This window comes from Aptenodytes forsteri, unplaced genomic scaffold, assembly GCF_000699145.1.
Source record: "Aptenodytes forsteri isolate BGI_AS27 unplaced genomic scaffold, ASM69914v1 Scaffold229, whole genome shotgun sequence".
Taxonomy (NCBI): domain Eukaryota; kingdom Metazoa; phylum Chordata; class Aves; order Sphenisciformes; family Spheniscidae; genus Aptenodytes; species Aptenodytes forsteri.
Window position 1 is genome coordinate 4,019,413 of NW_008795863.1, and position 15,804 is coordinate 4,035,216.

General features: G+C 36.1%; 1 protein-coding gene across 1 annotated transcript in view; it reads right to left on the reverse strand.

Moving 5' to 3' along the window:
* Nucleotides 1-14,155, reverse strand: part of ANKRD12 (ankyrin repeat domain 12) — a 58,043-nt gene extending 43,888 nt beyond the window's left edge. The window contains exons 1-3 of the mRNA XM_009284102.1: nt 14,072-14,155; nt 12,435-12,572; nt 3,989-4,136 (exon numbers count right to left, since the gene is read on the reverse strand). Coding sequence (XP_009282377.1) covers nt 3,989-4,136; nt 12,435-12,521 — 235 coding nt within the window. The 5' untranslated portion in view covers nt 12,522-12,572; nt 14,072-14,155. The remainder of the gene's footprint in view (nt 1-3,988; nt 4,137-12,434; nt 12,573-14,071) is intronic.
* Between the last annotated feature and the right edge of the window lie 1,649 nt (nt 14,156-15,804).

Consider the following 15,804-nt stretch of genomic DNA (forward strand, 5'->3'; position numbering starts at 1 on the left):
GTTACTTGGGAAGACAAATGCCATCACTCCAAACGTCCCCCCTTCCTTCTTCTTCCCCCAGCTTTATATACTGAGCATGACGTCACATGGTATGGAATGTCCCTTTGGCCAGTTTGGCTGTGCCCCCTCCCAGCTTCTTGTGCACCTGCAGCCTTCTCAGTCAGTAGAGCATGGGAAACTAAAAAGTCCTTGACTAGTGTAAGCATTACCTAGCAACAGCTAAAACATGGGTGCATTATCAACTTTGTTCTCATCCTAAATCCAAAACACAGCACTGTACCAGCTACTAGGAAGGAAATTAACTCTATCCCTGCCGAAACCAGGACACAAGGGTTAAAAGTTATACTGCAAAATTTGCAGTATAAATAAATTTGACTGCAGTATGTATATATCGTATTAGCTTTTTGTGGTTGCTCTGATCAAAGAATGGGGATGTGATAACAGAGCCCTCAGTAGGATAACCATCCAAACCAGGACAGTACAATAGAGACACCCCTGCACAACAAAAGAAATTGAGAATAGGACGCCATTGCTTAAAGACAGGTATGTAGTGCAATTTCAGGTGACGTTGCTGTCCCATTGGCCTCTTCAGAAGGCCACAGGTCTCCTGTGACTCATGTTACCTTTCAGCCCTGTGGAGACTTCTCAGCTACTGCAGGCATCCCAACTGGCATTGCATGACTACATTTAGGCAACTGGACTCAGTCCTAACCGGTATGAAATTATTAATAAAGTAACCTAAAGGCTAAATCTGAAAATATTTAATACTAATTAAATAGTTGGGTTGTCAAGCACTGGACCAGGCTACCCAGGGAAGTGGTTGAGTCACCATTCCTGGAGGTATTTAAAAGACATGTAGATGTGGCACTTAGGGACACCGTTAAGAGGTGGACTTGGCAGTGTTAAGTTAACAGTTGGACTCGATGATCTTAAGCGTCTTTCCCAAGCTAAGTGATGGTATTCTATTCTAATTTATTGCAGCAGTTTCTTAGGCAAACACACTGATTTAAATCTAAATTTAGATAAACAGGAGGACTAAAATTGTTCTAGACTCTTACGGGACACTACAAATGCTGTTTGATTTCAGTCTTGCCAAAACTGACTGGGAGTAAAATTGACTTTATGTATAGTTTTGTAGGAATCAAATTTAAAAAACTATTTCCAAATGAAGTTAACATTCAGTTTAGCTGTCCATGTTCATTGTCACTTGTGGTTTCTAGACAATACCTGAACCAAAAAATCCCCACCACAAAAAGGAGTACGAGGTGGAATTGCAGGGGGCAATTTTTACAAAAATAAAGCAAAAAAGACAAAATCTTAGTTCATGAATGAATACTCTGGAGATAGAACCGAGACAGTTCTAATGATGTAAAGCTCTAACAATTATGTATTCCCTTTCTTTGACCAATTTACCTGCCTAAACAGGATGAAACCCAATTATCATGAGGTTTCTACAATCAGCTAGCAACCCTATCATGTATCTTGAAGATAAACCGTTTATTAAACTAAACCATTGATTTTTTTTTTTATTCTAGAGCTACTTTTTATGGCATTTCTTGGTTTTTGTTTTTTGTTCACCACATTTTTAGGAAACCCTAAATCTTTAAAAACATTTGAAAAATCAAACTCAATGGTCTTATCTGTTACAGAGAAACTATTTAGCAAAGCAGTAAGAACATTTTTGCTATTCTGAACTCTGAAAAAAAACATATTGGAAGACTATTAAAAATAAAACCAGAGGAAAAGGAAAAAATACATCCTGGAACTGTAATGGACAGTGGGAAGAATGGAGTAGTAACACATATTTTTTCAGAATCTTTCTGATTATGAGTTGTACACACAACCTTTGACCATTTCCCTAGAACACCACCACAGATTTTCACGAAGTATCAGAAGAAAACTGAGATTTTTTTTTTTTGTTAAATTTATTTTATTTTTAAACACTAGCACCACTAGCTGATAAGAAGGTTTTCAGCACCTCTTCTTTTCCCTCTGTCCCTGGTTACACTCATCTCCAGAAACTTACTTTCTTCCTTCTCAAATAACACTTGCCATTTTCTGTACATAGTTAACAGGGAAACACTTCTGTCAGAGGTAACAGTTTAGTCCAGTGATGGCAAACCTTTTCAACGTCTAATGCCAAGTTTGTGTCTGAAGCAGCACTGCATTTCATGATCACTGATGTCAGTTCTAATCCATGTCAGTGCAAAACTTGTCACTAATGTAAGTGGTTAATTCCCACTGGTCTAATCTAATTGGTTAGGTATAGAATCAGCATTATAAGAACTGTTTTTTTCATCCTAGTAGTGCTCCTGCCTCTAAAGTTTGTGGAAAGCTTATGTACCAAGTTCCTCATCTGTAAAATGGGGTAGTTGCTCTTACCTGCTTACCTCAGCAGTAATGAAACAGACAACAAGCTATGATGTTTACTACACGGTATTTAAAAGCTATGTGCCTTCTATTGTTATATTAAGTATTTCTTGCCCCTGCTTGAACTGTTTAGTTCATCTCCCCGTTACAGCTTGTAACAAAAAGATTTTTTAGTGCGTGCATTGTCTTCTTGTGCGTGTCTAAGTGCCTACAGTAATCCCTCTTGTTTGTGGCAACTGTGACAATAGATGCTACAGCAAGAGAAACACAAAAAATTACGTAATCTTACAAGATGCTGTGACAATGAATTATCTAAAGTTGATGGGGGTGGGGAGAGATGACAGAAGATTTCCAACACAGAAAACATTAGATAAGCGCTAAATATTACTTCTAAATATATTTCTTTCCATTATGAAAAACAGTTAGGGTCTATTACCAAGTAGTAAATTTAATAAAGCAGATGCTGGGAGCATACTTCTAATTTATACATGGTCTTTTCAGAATCAAGTGGTATCATGAATAGCGTAAGACTCTAAAATTCTGTAAAACCACTGAAAACAGAGATCTAAAGCCAAGAGTATTGTTTTGTAATGTGACTATTTCAAATTTGGATTTCATACCATATTCTCTTTACAGTAACAAAAATATGTAGGTAATATCCAGGAGCCAAATCTTCTGCATTAAATCAATCCTGGACAAAAATTAAACATGTACTGAGGTATATACTTCTACCTTGCATTAAAATCTAAGCATATTAAGGGAATTACCCGTTTATGAAAATATTCAAATGTACAATGAGCACTGTATAAGAAAGTGTAGTACTGAGCCTCTGACAAATTTGGGGAACATGCCTTCTGGTGGCCTTCCAGAGGGCACGGATACTGTCTTGCTACCAACAGAACTATTACTGAAGTATGACATAGATAACTAATTACCTAAACTCAGAGACAACTGTATTCTTGGAATACATCCAGACCCCTCCATCTTGATTTGAAAAGAGCCATGTTAAGAATGGTATTTTGAAGTCTTGAAATCAGTTCTAATAGAATATGCTTAAGTTAGGAAGAACTACCAGCCTGTGCAGAAAAGGTATCCTGAACAGGTCATAGGAGCTTAGACTGAAAGAAAAGTTCGCTCTCCATGGCTAGTTTAGTTAGTTCCATAACCTTAGCAACCTTTTATCTTATATGGAGGACAGTACATCTACCAATCTTTTCCACTCTCCCTCCCCAGAAAAGGCTACGAAAGGCTGACAGCTGTGTCTCAAATCAAGGCACTTACGTGTCTTTTCATCAGTTTACTTGTTTAAGCAAATGGACCTCTAGAGATGACAATGTAAAGAAAGATTTAGTACTAAAATAGAAGCAAAAGAATGAGGTTAAGAAACAACTGGAAAACGTAGATAAACAATGCTGGCATGCTAGCTCTTGCTAATGATAGGATGAAAGCCTATCAGACTGAGATGCAACAACCAGGAGCAAGCAAGCAAATTTTATACTTGGTATTCTTTTTTAAAGGGAAAAAAAAAGAATCAATATAAAAACCATAATATACAATTAATTAAATTAGGAGGTATTTTACCAACAAATAATTAGTTAAGGAAATAAAAAGGTTCTACCTGTGTCTGAATTGCGATCTTCATTTCTGGATGGACTAATAGTAAAAGGAAGTTTACGTTTCATGGAAGACTTTTCTTTCATCTCCTTCCCCACATCACTCCTATCCACTTTTGGAGTTTTGCTGTAGGATGCAATCTTGTCCTTGCTCTAATATAAATAAAAAGTATACTAAGTAATTTTTGCATAAAGCAGAATAGTCTTATAACGTATACAGACTGAAAAGACTGCTATGCAAGAATGTATGTGCATGTGTCTATGTATGTGTATTACGTGGTTTATTCAAAAACTTTTAAAGTAACCTTACTAAAAATAATCAATGGCATTTCTTTCTTTTTAAAATTAGTATCTTGTGTTATTTCTACTTCCAGATACATCACTGTAGAACTGCTGTTCACTATTAGAGCCTTGATTAATAAGCAAAGGAACACCACAAACTGGACAAGAATTTGCCAAGTCTTAATGACCATCCCAATTTCCTTCCCTGACCATAACATAACAATCACATTAAAAGCACATTAAAAGCCCACACTGCAATTCAGACTGTGAATAGTAACACAGTAGCAACAAAAAAACCCCTCTAACAACTACCCCCTGCCTCCACCCCCACCCCGTAATCCATCCATACAGAACTCCCTTTCTATTTCAACAAGAAAAATAGTGTAGTGCTTCATTTTCTAAAGTAAAATTTACTAAGAACTTAGAAAATCTATGAAGAAACTTTTTTAGCTGGTATTGAATTTAGAAAAAATAGGTACAAGCTATTTGGAATTTTTAGTTCTATAAATCTGGGATTTTTGGCTTATAAAATGTATTTCAAGATAAACAGAGAAAAACCCAGATGGGCACAATATTAACTTATGTTTGATTACTTTGATAATATAGGAAGTCGAAGTATGTAAAAGATAGCAGGTTACTGAAAAGACTGCTTGAGACAACCCTCTGCACACCCCAACATTTTGGCCTACCAATCAAGATGCAACGTAGAGACATAACATCTTCTGTTCATTACATGCTGCAGAAACACATTATCCAGCTATGTCAGCTATCACAACTCCACAGCTTTGTATCATTCTTAACAGATGATCGGATGAAACCAGTAACAGATTCATTTTCTAAAGGTCAAAGAGGCACATACACTTACTTGCCAATCAGAAAAACAAAAGACTGCTCCCTTGGTACTTTTGAAGGAAGAAGTTAAAAGATTTATTCTGATTAGAGGAAAACTAGAAAATAACTCCAAGTAAAGGTACTATTCTTGAGAGCACCTTTCCTTTATTTAAAAACACACACAGGTAAGAGAAGTAGTTTGGTTATATCATCGGGCACTGAGTTTAAACTGTTGCCAAAGGGATAGGCAGAAGTGATTACAAAAAGAACCTGCAAAAAAACTCTACAATCTTCAGATGACAAATATCTGTACCAGAGAAATCACAAAGAAGGAATCAGACTATGTCAGGAGAATTCCTGAAGTAAAAGGTTGATGCCCCCAGAGAAAATGTATCTTCACTCTGAGTTTGGAAACCTGACCAAAAAAAAAAAAAAAAAACCAAAAACCAAAAAACAAAACAAAACACACCCCAAAAAACCAAAACCCCTAACAAACCAAAATGCAGACTAAAACCCACACGCTAAAACCAAAATCAGCCGTCCTCCAAAACCCCAAAGGAAACAACAAACACTCCCCCAGCCTTTTTCTTACATGCTAGAACAAGAAAATCTAAAAATCTAAAAGCCCCTAAGACTCCCCTAAGCCCTTGGGAGATAAAGTGTCTGTGCTATTACTTTTGAAAGAAACTAATCAATCTAACACAACTGATCATTTGCAAATGCATCTGTAAGCTGACAAGAGCAGATCCAAACTCCATTAAGCCCATTCTGATCTCTTCCACTACACATAAGAGTATCCCCACTTCAGCCCAATCCACCAAGAGCTCTCTCATCCCTTGTTCCAAACAATCCAATTATTTCTCATGTGTACATATGTAAGTTTCCCACAATATGATAAAGCCGTATTAAAATTTTATTACTTTCTCTAGAATAAAGTGGTATTAAAATTTTATTGCTTTCTCTAGAATATTATCTTATGTTAGGTACTACACAATAGAAAGGATCAATTAAAAATAATTTAATTTCCTAAGCAGGAAACATTGGTCTCAACTTGTCCTGTAGAAAAAGAGGCAAGCTTTTTGTGGTTGGTAATCCTTAAAAAGAATCACTTTTTTTGGTACTAATCAGTAAAATACATTGGTAGGTGCTCACAGAGAGACACAAGCTGCTTAAATAATTTGACAGCTTTACATTTATCCTTATTCTTAAATTGTTTATATGCATTATGTCAAATATTATGACTGATGTACTACTTTTTTGGTAATCACTGAATATTAATTTTGTGATGATCGAAGTAGGAAAGACAGTTCAAAATGCATACTTTCAGGTAAATAAAGATACATTGAAAATGAAAGAACAGGCTATACACAGAAAACACAGCAACTGAAAAATGAGAGTATTTTGCTCCTTGGCTGTTGTGGAAATAAACATTTAGCCACCACCGGCGGTGGACTTTCCAACCCAAAAGATGCAATGAACAGGGTGTTTGAGAACTCTGTACAAAGTCAACGCTATTTAGTATTTTCAGTGACAATGCTGAAATAGAGATGCAATTAGATATGCAGACACCATCACAACCAGGAGAGAGGGATAAGCAAAGAGCACTGGCAAAGGGAAAATAAAGTGACTAGCGAATTTGAAAAACAGTCTAAATACAAAACAAAATGGGAAAAGCCAAGGTAAAACCAAGGTTCTACACATTGATAAAAATAATTAACTGTACAATCACAAGACCCCACGTTAAAAGCCACAAAGCTCTTAACAGTCTCCTGAATTCAACTTCAAGTAAAGGAAGGCAAAAGAAGGTAGCAAGCCCTGCAGGTCAGAACAGGCATTTTGATTTAAAGGGTGAGCATTCACTGTTCCAACTACTCCTGGTCACTGCAACAGCATGGACTTCTTTTTTTTTCAGGGTCCAAAGCAAGGTTAAAGATTCAGCACAAATAGGTCTATATTAGTTTGACGTGATCCATGGAAGCAACCCAAAACGAAGCTGACATCTTTTATAAAACAACCTGTAACTTAGAATATCTGTAGACTTTCTAAAGAGGTTCATTAATCTAAAGTGAAAACTGCTAATCAAATAAAACACTGAAGACACGATAATGTTCAGATACATAGACTATTGCTGCAAAGAGAAAGGCATTACGTAGTCTCCATGTCCACTACAGTTAGAAAACATTTAATGGCTTTAGACTGCAACAGGAGACAAGCAAAGGTTATTTATCTGTCTACTAAGTATCTAACTCTATGCCAGTCAGTGTAATTAAGTATCTGAATAAACTGCCCAAGGAGACTGGAATTTCCATCAGCCAAGGCTTTAAAGAAAAGGTCTGGCAAACGTCTGTCAAGAACCGAGTACAGCTTATTCTACTCTGGGGCAAATGGATGAGCTGGATCTGCATGTCTCAACATTTAATGCATGCTTCACTGGAGGACGTAGTAACACGAATTTTCTCTGTCAACAAAACCATACTACTATGTTATGAGGAGGAACACATTTTTAATCTGTTCAACAGAAACTGTCTCAGAAGGCTAACAAACAGCACTCTGGACATCTCTCGATATCCCATTCCAGCTCTATTGTCTGGTACCGCTACAATCAATGACAATACACAAAAGGAGACAAGAGTGCCATATAATCTAGCAGATGTACTAAGCCCCGGGAGAATCAGCATTCTTTTTCTGCCTATCAAAGATAATTACATACTGAAGCGTGTTCTGCATGGTATTAAAATGGCTTTGGGCACTATTGTTGGAGTCTAAGAAGAGAGTTCTTACAAACCCCAAATGTGTTTCTTCCTTGGACCACGTATCTTATCATTTACTTCCTGAGTTTTGGCCATGTAAGTTCTAAAATATAAATTCAGATAAATTAAAATTTCATTATGTTATTATCTTTATAAAATATGTCATTCAAACACTAAATGGCCTATCTGCTGTACACACTCTTAGAATTTTTTTATTTATTTTATGCTCCCAAGATGAGCAACTGAAATAAAAATACACGTACCCTAAAGCAAATATGATATAAACTCAGCTTATTAACAGGAATGTTATTCCTAATGATTTTTTTTTTAAGCTCTCAGAAGACCTGAACACATAGCTGATTCGCACAGCTCTTTACTGGTTGCTAGAACAGCATAATAAGCATTAACTTCCATTGGACAAATATTAAAGATTAAGTCTCATAACAACAGTAACTTTACTACATTCCTCAGTCAACAGCTAAGAGTGCACAACCAGCAAGAGCTAAACATTGCATCAACCAGGCAAAACAAATCCTGCAAATGTTTTTTCTTTTATCTTAATATATTAACCATTGGAATAGTCTTACACCATATATTTAGGCCATTACAGTTTTTATTTTGAGAAGAAGAATGAGGAAATTTTTAGGGAGTAGTGTCCTTTAACATTACCGTTCATTTGTAAATGCACTGTTTTGTGTGATCATTATTTCACATTAGGCCTCCTCTGCCTACAATGCATCTATGAACATGTAAGGGAACACCAGTAATTAAACTACCTATCTTCTGTTCATTTACAGTCATAGAGATTAAGCTCCATGAGTAGTTCAAAGACATTTCTGCTTCAACAAAGCGGACACAGAAGCAAGTTAAGAGCAAGCTTACATAGCAAAGTGCAGAAGTGGTTTGACTCTACCATTCTACAGAAAAAATAAAAGCCAAAGCTATGTGAAAAATACAATTAGAATGCATTTTTTGTACTAAGGACCACTGCAATTATCTGAATATTGATGACCTCAGGGTCTTTCCATGCTACTAAAAGACACAGGCATCTCTGATGGTACAGTGAATGGTCACTCATTGGTCACACAATACTGAGAAAAGTGTGTGGACAAGAGGTACTTTCCAGATTAGTCAAGACACTTCCATATCAAAACGCCACTAAAGCAAAAATTTTACTTTAGTATCCCTTTCACCTGCAGCATCAGTACTTCTTACATCAATTACATTAGGTTAACGAATCCGTAACTTTTTCCATAAGAAGTTCTAATGCTTCAAAGACTATTGTTTTTAAATTCATGGTTGCAAATATTTACATATTGAGAAAAATCCTTATGTGCTTTACAGAAGTTTCTACTACTTCCTGAAGATATTTCATTTAAAATTATCACGGTTGATTTTGCCTGGTCAATCATCACTTCAGAGTTTTATGTCTCTGTGTGTAATACAGATTTGTCTTCATGATTTTACGTTTTCAAACTCAAATTTTACTCTTACCATATTGTTTGCTGAATTTTAAATAATTTTCTAGGCTGAATTAAAATGATTACATTTTGGCAATATTTTGTTTATTTTTTCTAATACAGGGGAAAAGATTGAAGATTATTCAAGGGCCAGCTAAACACTGCTAACAACTACTTGCCCATGTGTTAGAGAACAGTTCACGTGACTGTTTAAGTGACTATTTAACATCTTAACCATGTATTCAATTTTCTCAAAATATGACAAAAGCAACCAAACTGTATTTATTATGCTAAAAACCTGAATACAGGAATATTAACTGCAACACTTAAATATTTCTGTAATTTTATTTAGGATTTCACATTTTCAATATTAGATATTACATATATCAATTTATACCATACAATCCCCAAACCAAATCCTACATTATTCTAATCTCACATTAAATATTGTGCCAAGGTGGACAGCAAGCAAGACTGAACGTAACAGTGCAAGCAGTTTATCAGTTTACTGTTTGTTATCAATCTAATTAGTCCACCATTGTGTTTCCATACACATGTCCTTGGTCAAATTCCATCTTCCCCCCGACTTTAATTTTCTAAGTAACCCTGCCTTCACTGGCGTCTTAATCTCAAATACCAGGCAAGGTAGAATCTGAACCTAGCACATTTGTCCATACTTCCAATTCCTGTACTGATGATCAGTCTCAACAAGAAGCATTTCCTTGTTAGAGCAGCCAGCTAAGGAGAAACCATCACGCAAGCTAGTATGACAATGAAAGGGTTTTATGCGACCATTAAAAATGGAATGTTAATTTACTCCCTTCTAAATCAAATCAAAATTTGCCATGTATAAATGACACCATGTTCACTGTTCTATTCCCTGGAAAAAGTTATTCATATTTTCATATGGATTCATATCTTCTTCTGGTGAAAGAGAGCTACACATATCTGTTTCAGAAAATTACCTAACTTTGCAGATATTGCAGGGTAGGGGGGTTAAAATGGCTCAGCAGACATTAATTGTTATTAGTACATCGGAGGCAGGAGATTACTGGAGACGAAGGTGTCAAGACAACCAGCAAATACTGAACTGGGCACAAGGATCACTGCTAAGGCAGTTCCTTTGGCAGTGGCTGGAGATTTAACAGCCACTCTGGAAACCAGCACCATTTTTCTACTATGGCAGCAAGCAACAGGGAGAGGAGGTGAGGGGATGTCAGAGGTGGAGAGTGGAGGAGGAAAAGGGGCCTCAGAAGTAAACTCTTTATTTTGATTGATTTATCTTTTTTAAACTCAGATTACAGAGCAATTTGTATGTAAAATTCAAAGCCTACAAAGGAATAAAGTAATCTGCACTATAAAAATATGATAGTCTATTTCTGTATGTTCAAACCTACAAACAAATGCATTCCAAGCATTTCAAGCTGTACCTTTAGCAGAGAAACAGGGAAAAGAAAAAACTTAAAAATTGACACATTCCAGCAAACCCACTATTTTTGCTTTGATGAAAGCAAACAAAAGATGAAAATTCATTTTAACCTGTGTTACAGGGTTTTTTTAAATTAAAAACACAAATAAAGCTTGAAAAAAGATGACATAAGTCAGTTTTCCTAGCATAAGCAGCTGTTGATTGTCTTCCAAATTTTCCTGTGTCAAAAGCTTTTTTCAGAAATACTGAAGTGTCAAGGTAACAAGAGTTTATAAAGCCAGAAAATATTTTTTTAGTTAAATAACCTAAAATCTTTACAAAATGTGGCTTATTTACATATATATAAATAAAAAGGCAGTACTGAATACCACTAACTTTCACTGCAATAGCCTTCGTATTCTTGCTGCTTGTAGGCCCCAGTTTACCCCCCTTATTCCCAGTGTTGAATGACACTTCAATTAACTTGACCATATCCCAAAGACCAGAACAAAACAACAACAAACCCCAACATTTTTTCATCCCTTTACTAGTAAGCTAATTTCCTTTCCCCATTTTACTCTTTTTTTCTTATCGAGGTAGTTCAACACAGCTAGCAGAAACAACTACCTTTGTCTCACTTTACTGGGACCCATAAAACAAACTGGGAAGAGACTAAAACTCTAATGCTTTCTATGAATGTTTTCAGAAGACAAACAGTTTGAAGCAGATGCTGGATCTTCTCATCTTTTCCTATTTTTTCATCTCTCCCTGTCTAATATCCATTCATTAAGTGGTCTTACAGAGAATACAGACTTCAATAAAATAGTAACAGTTAAGTATGACACCACATACACACACACACACACACACACACAATCTCCTTTTCCAGAGAAAACAGTTTTAAACATCATTTGGGAGATAAATGGATTCTCTCTCCTTAGGGCAATATACAACTCATCATTCACAATACAGAATATTATTCTATCTTTTGTTATTCATTAGTACTACAGATAAACTTGTCTGTTGTACAAGTGTACTAGGCAGACAAAACAGAGAACTGGGTTATTTGCAGTTTGGCTCCAGAAGTTTGAAAATTATAGGATACTTCACATTTATAAACAACAAACCACCCTTCAGTATTACTGGAGCTTGCATACTCCTTCATTCTCCAACACTCAAAAATGGATTGTACAGTTTATAGAGTAGACTCCCTTGCACAGGAGTTACGCTTAACCCTTCTGCAGCATTTGGCTTTCAAGTCCTCCTAACAGAGGGAACAAGTCCCTGTGTTACAAAGGAATATAAGAAACTTATGTTTGTTCATTGGTCTGTGCTCTGTCACAGGCCTTCAGAAATGTTTCATGTGTTTGTTACAGACAGTAAGACACTGTAAAATTAAAAAAATATGAGTCATTGTTCTTGTGAGTCTATAAAGACTTCATATGATGTAAGATATGGAAACTAAGCACTAACTTACGTCAAATAAACCTAACATGTCCAGCTTCCTTTTGAATTAAGATGCAAGTTGCAATAAAAGGCATAAATTCCGTTCCCTAGTTTAATTTACAGTTAAAGCCATGTAAAAACTTTTTTTTCTGCGCTCACGGTATCAGAATATAGATTCATATTTATTTCTTCCCATTACAGTAACAAAAATCGTGATAGAACACATGCTCTTCATTTCACTGAAATTAAATGGACATGAATATAATTTTGTTACCTTTCTTGCAGTTGGTTTTTCCACCATGGTGCTATCGCTGTCAGAATTTTCAACTTGAACTGTTTTTGTAGACCCAAATTTGGGCATTTTATAGCTGTTTAGCTAGCTGTATCTTGTATCAGAGGGTTCATCGTGTGTCTGAAAAACAAACAACCAACATTATATAAACATACACATTACAGTGTCATTTCAGGACAAATGTTGTTACTGTAGATGGTAGCAGAGCTGAATAGTACCTCAAAAAAGATGACTAACAATGACACCTGATTTCAAGCATCCCACTCATCTGCAGCTCAAACTTTGGGGTGAAAACCTAAAAGGTCTAACACGGCTACTACTGGCAACAGTGTCATCAGAAAACCACCAAGTCAGTTGCTGAACTGCGTCATCCCTCTAACTTACCTCTTTGGCAGGCTTAACACTTTTGGATATTTGATGGTTTATTGGTTCAGTGTCTCAATTTTATAGTTAATAAGACTGGGAGGATACGTAAGATCATTTCTAGCAACAGTGTGAAGAGAAATTAAGCTTTCTAGCCTGGAAAACTGAAATATTGTCTACCCAAAATATTATGGAAAGAAGGTCAAATCTTGGTGATTTGCTATCCTATTTGTTGGAATAAGAGATATATGTTAGAAGAAAAATCCTCTGAAGCTTAGACCTGGAACTAGAAACCTTAATTTCCACTGTCTAGCAAATTAATTACATAAGCCATTGCTATATATATATATGTATATAAAGCTCTAAGAGCTCTGTGGTGTTTCATCTCCAGAGTACACCAAGTAAGTGGCATTACAGATTCACATCATGGAATTTTGTTTTTTCCATGTTAGTTCTGATTCCACTTTTCTACTTCAAGAGAAGCAGAATATTTTTAATACGTAGAATCACAGAATCATTTAGGTTGGAAAAGACCTCTAAAATCATTGAGTCCAACCGCAATACCTAACCAGGGAAAGTCAGGCTGTCCTAAAAAACGTATGTCAGGAGCACAGCAGAAGACTGCTCTACACTTTCAACACCACCAGCAATACAGTCTAGTGCTTTTTAGCATTATTTATTTAGCATCTTGTTAAGAACTACAAAGTTCTTACTACAAAGAAAAAAAGTTAGGATAAACAAACAGGCCCTAATATCTTGCCAGCACACCAGAATTTTTACTACACAAACCATTAAGTACTATGGTAAGCGAGTTTAGCAACGGAAGACCGCAAACTATCAATTCTGAATAACAAACAAGGAACAGAGAAGTAACGCTTCTCTCCATATTCTATGGTTCAGGCAACTGTCAAGACAGGAGCTAAAAATGAGACAGGAATCAGCAGGGCAAACTCAGCTCGCTACAGTGTGTAAGTAAAAGACCATAGAAGAAAACATGGCAGATAATATTAGAAAGCTAACTTAAACAAATTTGTACCCAGCTCATAAGCCATCATCTTCACATCTCCAAAGGTGCACTGGAGATTCTCATTCACTCTGCTCAGGCTTGTTAACAGACAAACATGTTGTTAGGCCACTACATACCACTCCTCATAAATCCCAAAACGTATTAACAGATTTGTGGCCTAGCCAAGACTCAGAAGCCAATTCCAGCTGAGGGTGAAACCCAAGAAATCTAACACAAAAACATAGCTTACAGCAGGAACAGTGTCATAGCCAAAAATCCCAACAAAGTCATTTGCTGAACTCTCTCGTTTGCCTGACTTGCCTCTTCCACAGAATGAAGAGCCACTCCTCTTGTAAAAGTGCCTAGGAGGAGAGGTCACGTGAAAAGTAAAATTGCATTTGACGTCACTTTAAAGCTGGTGATGTTTTAGGGGTCTTGTTGAACTGATGTGATCACAGTCTTAGTGAGTCTTGTAGTAATTTTATGTCTCAGCTAGACATCATTTCAGGTGTGACATTTCTATTGTTGCTTTACAGTTAAGATTTTGGGATCATGACATAGTGAATTTGTTGCTGTTATAGGACCAAGGCCACTATTTTGGTTTGACACAGGTAACTGACAACAGAGACCGGTATTTTCTCTTTGGCAGATAACTTTGAGAAAAATGTTTTGCATACTAGACCTGACACAAAAAACTTTCATCTTGCAACAAATTTCTGCACAGCACACCACCACCACTCCACCCACCTGTCCCCCACAAGACCTAAACTATGGGAAATTCCCTTACAGAATACTTGGCTTAAGATTAACGCCACTGTATACAACAAAGTAACATCTTGCTTTCTTATTCTTCCAAAACAAGAGGGGGAAAAACAAGAGGCGAAGGAAAGTTCAAAATGCTCAATCCTCAAGTCAAAAAATTAGGAAATGCTGCACTAAGGTCTGCTCTTTTCCTCCCTTTCCCCTACACCTGATTTTTTTTTAACATTAACCACAAGGAAGAGCTTTATTAGAAACTGTCTCACATACAATAACCTGAATCTTGTCTCCACTATGATACAAGATACCATATTGTGAAATTTCTACTGTTCTACTCTTACCCAAGACAAAAGAAACATTAGTATATTCCCTTCATTTATGTAGTGTCAATAGGATTTATGCAGCCCTACCAATACAGAGAGTAACTGTTCATTTTTAATAGACATCAAAGCACACGGTTATTTGGCTTTTCTTTTTATTTGCTTTTTGTAATAGTTGCAGGAAGAAAAAGGGTTATTGGTGCAATGGAGGGTACTCTAGAATGAGTTTCCTGTAGTTTACAAAAATCTCAATACTAAAAGAAGCAATGATTTAGTATCTTCACAGACAACGACTACTATGCTGATTACACCATACATAGAGTATTACCATAGCAGCAAATATCTCTGTTTTCATGGGTTTAAAAAGAAAACACAAGTCACAAATCTGCTTTTGCTCAGTTAGCCTCTCAAATCCTCTCTTATGTTTCATTTGCAACAATTCCCATTGTATATATCATCATGATTACAACTACTTTAAAACAGATCAACGTGTGAAAGTTATCTTTATTATTTTAATCAAAATTTTTCTCATTGCATATGCTGCTGTTTTCTTTCCTTCCTTTTTTTCTGCTACTTGACTCCCTGAAACTATCCCCATTCCTGCTTTGCTTCTCTTCCTTTCCTGATTCGGTATGCCATTCCCTATACCCTTCTGGCACTGACAGTAAAGAGCCCAACTTCATGAGCTTAGTAAAATTTATTATCTTAGGCTTGGCTCCATTCCTCTTATTTGCCTCACCAGTAGGGGCTAAACCACATTAATTGAACAAGAGTTCCTCCTTCACAAAAGGCCCAGCCTCCCTGCATGTCCGTTCAACTCTTACTGAAAAGAAATAGTTCATTTTTTAAAATGCTAGACAAAAAAAAAAAAAAAAAAAAAAAAAAAACCAAAAAACAAGACAAA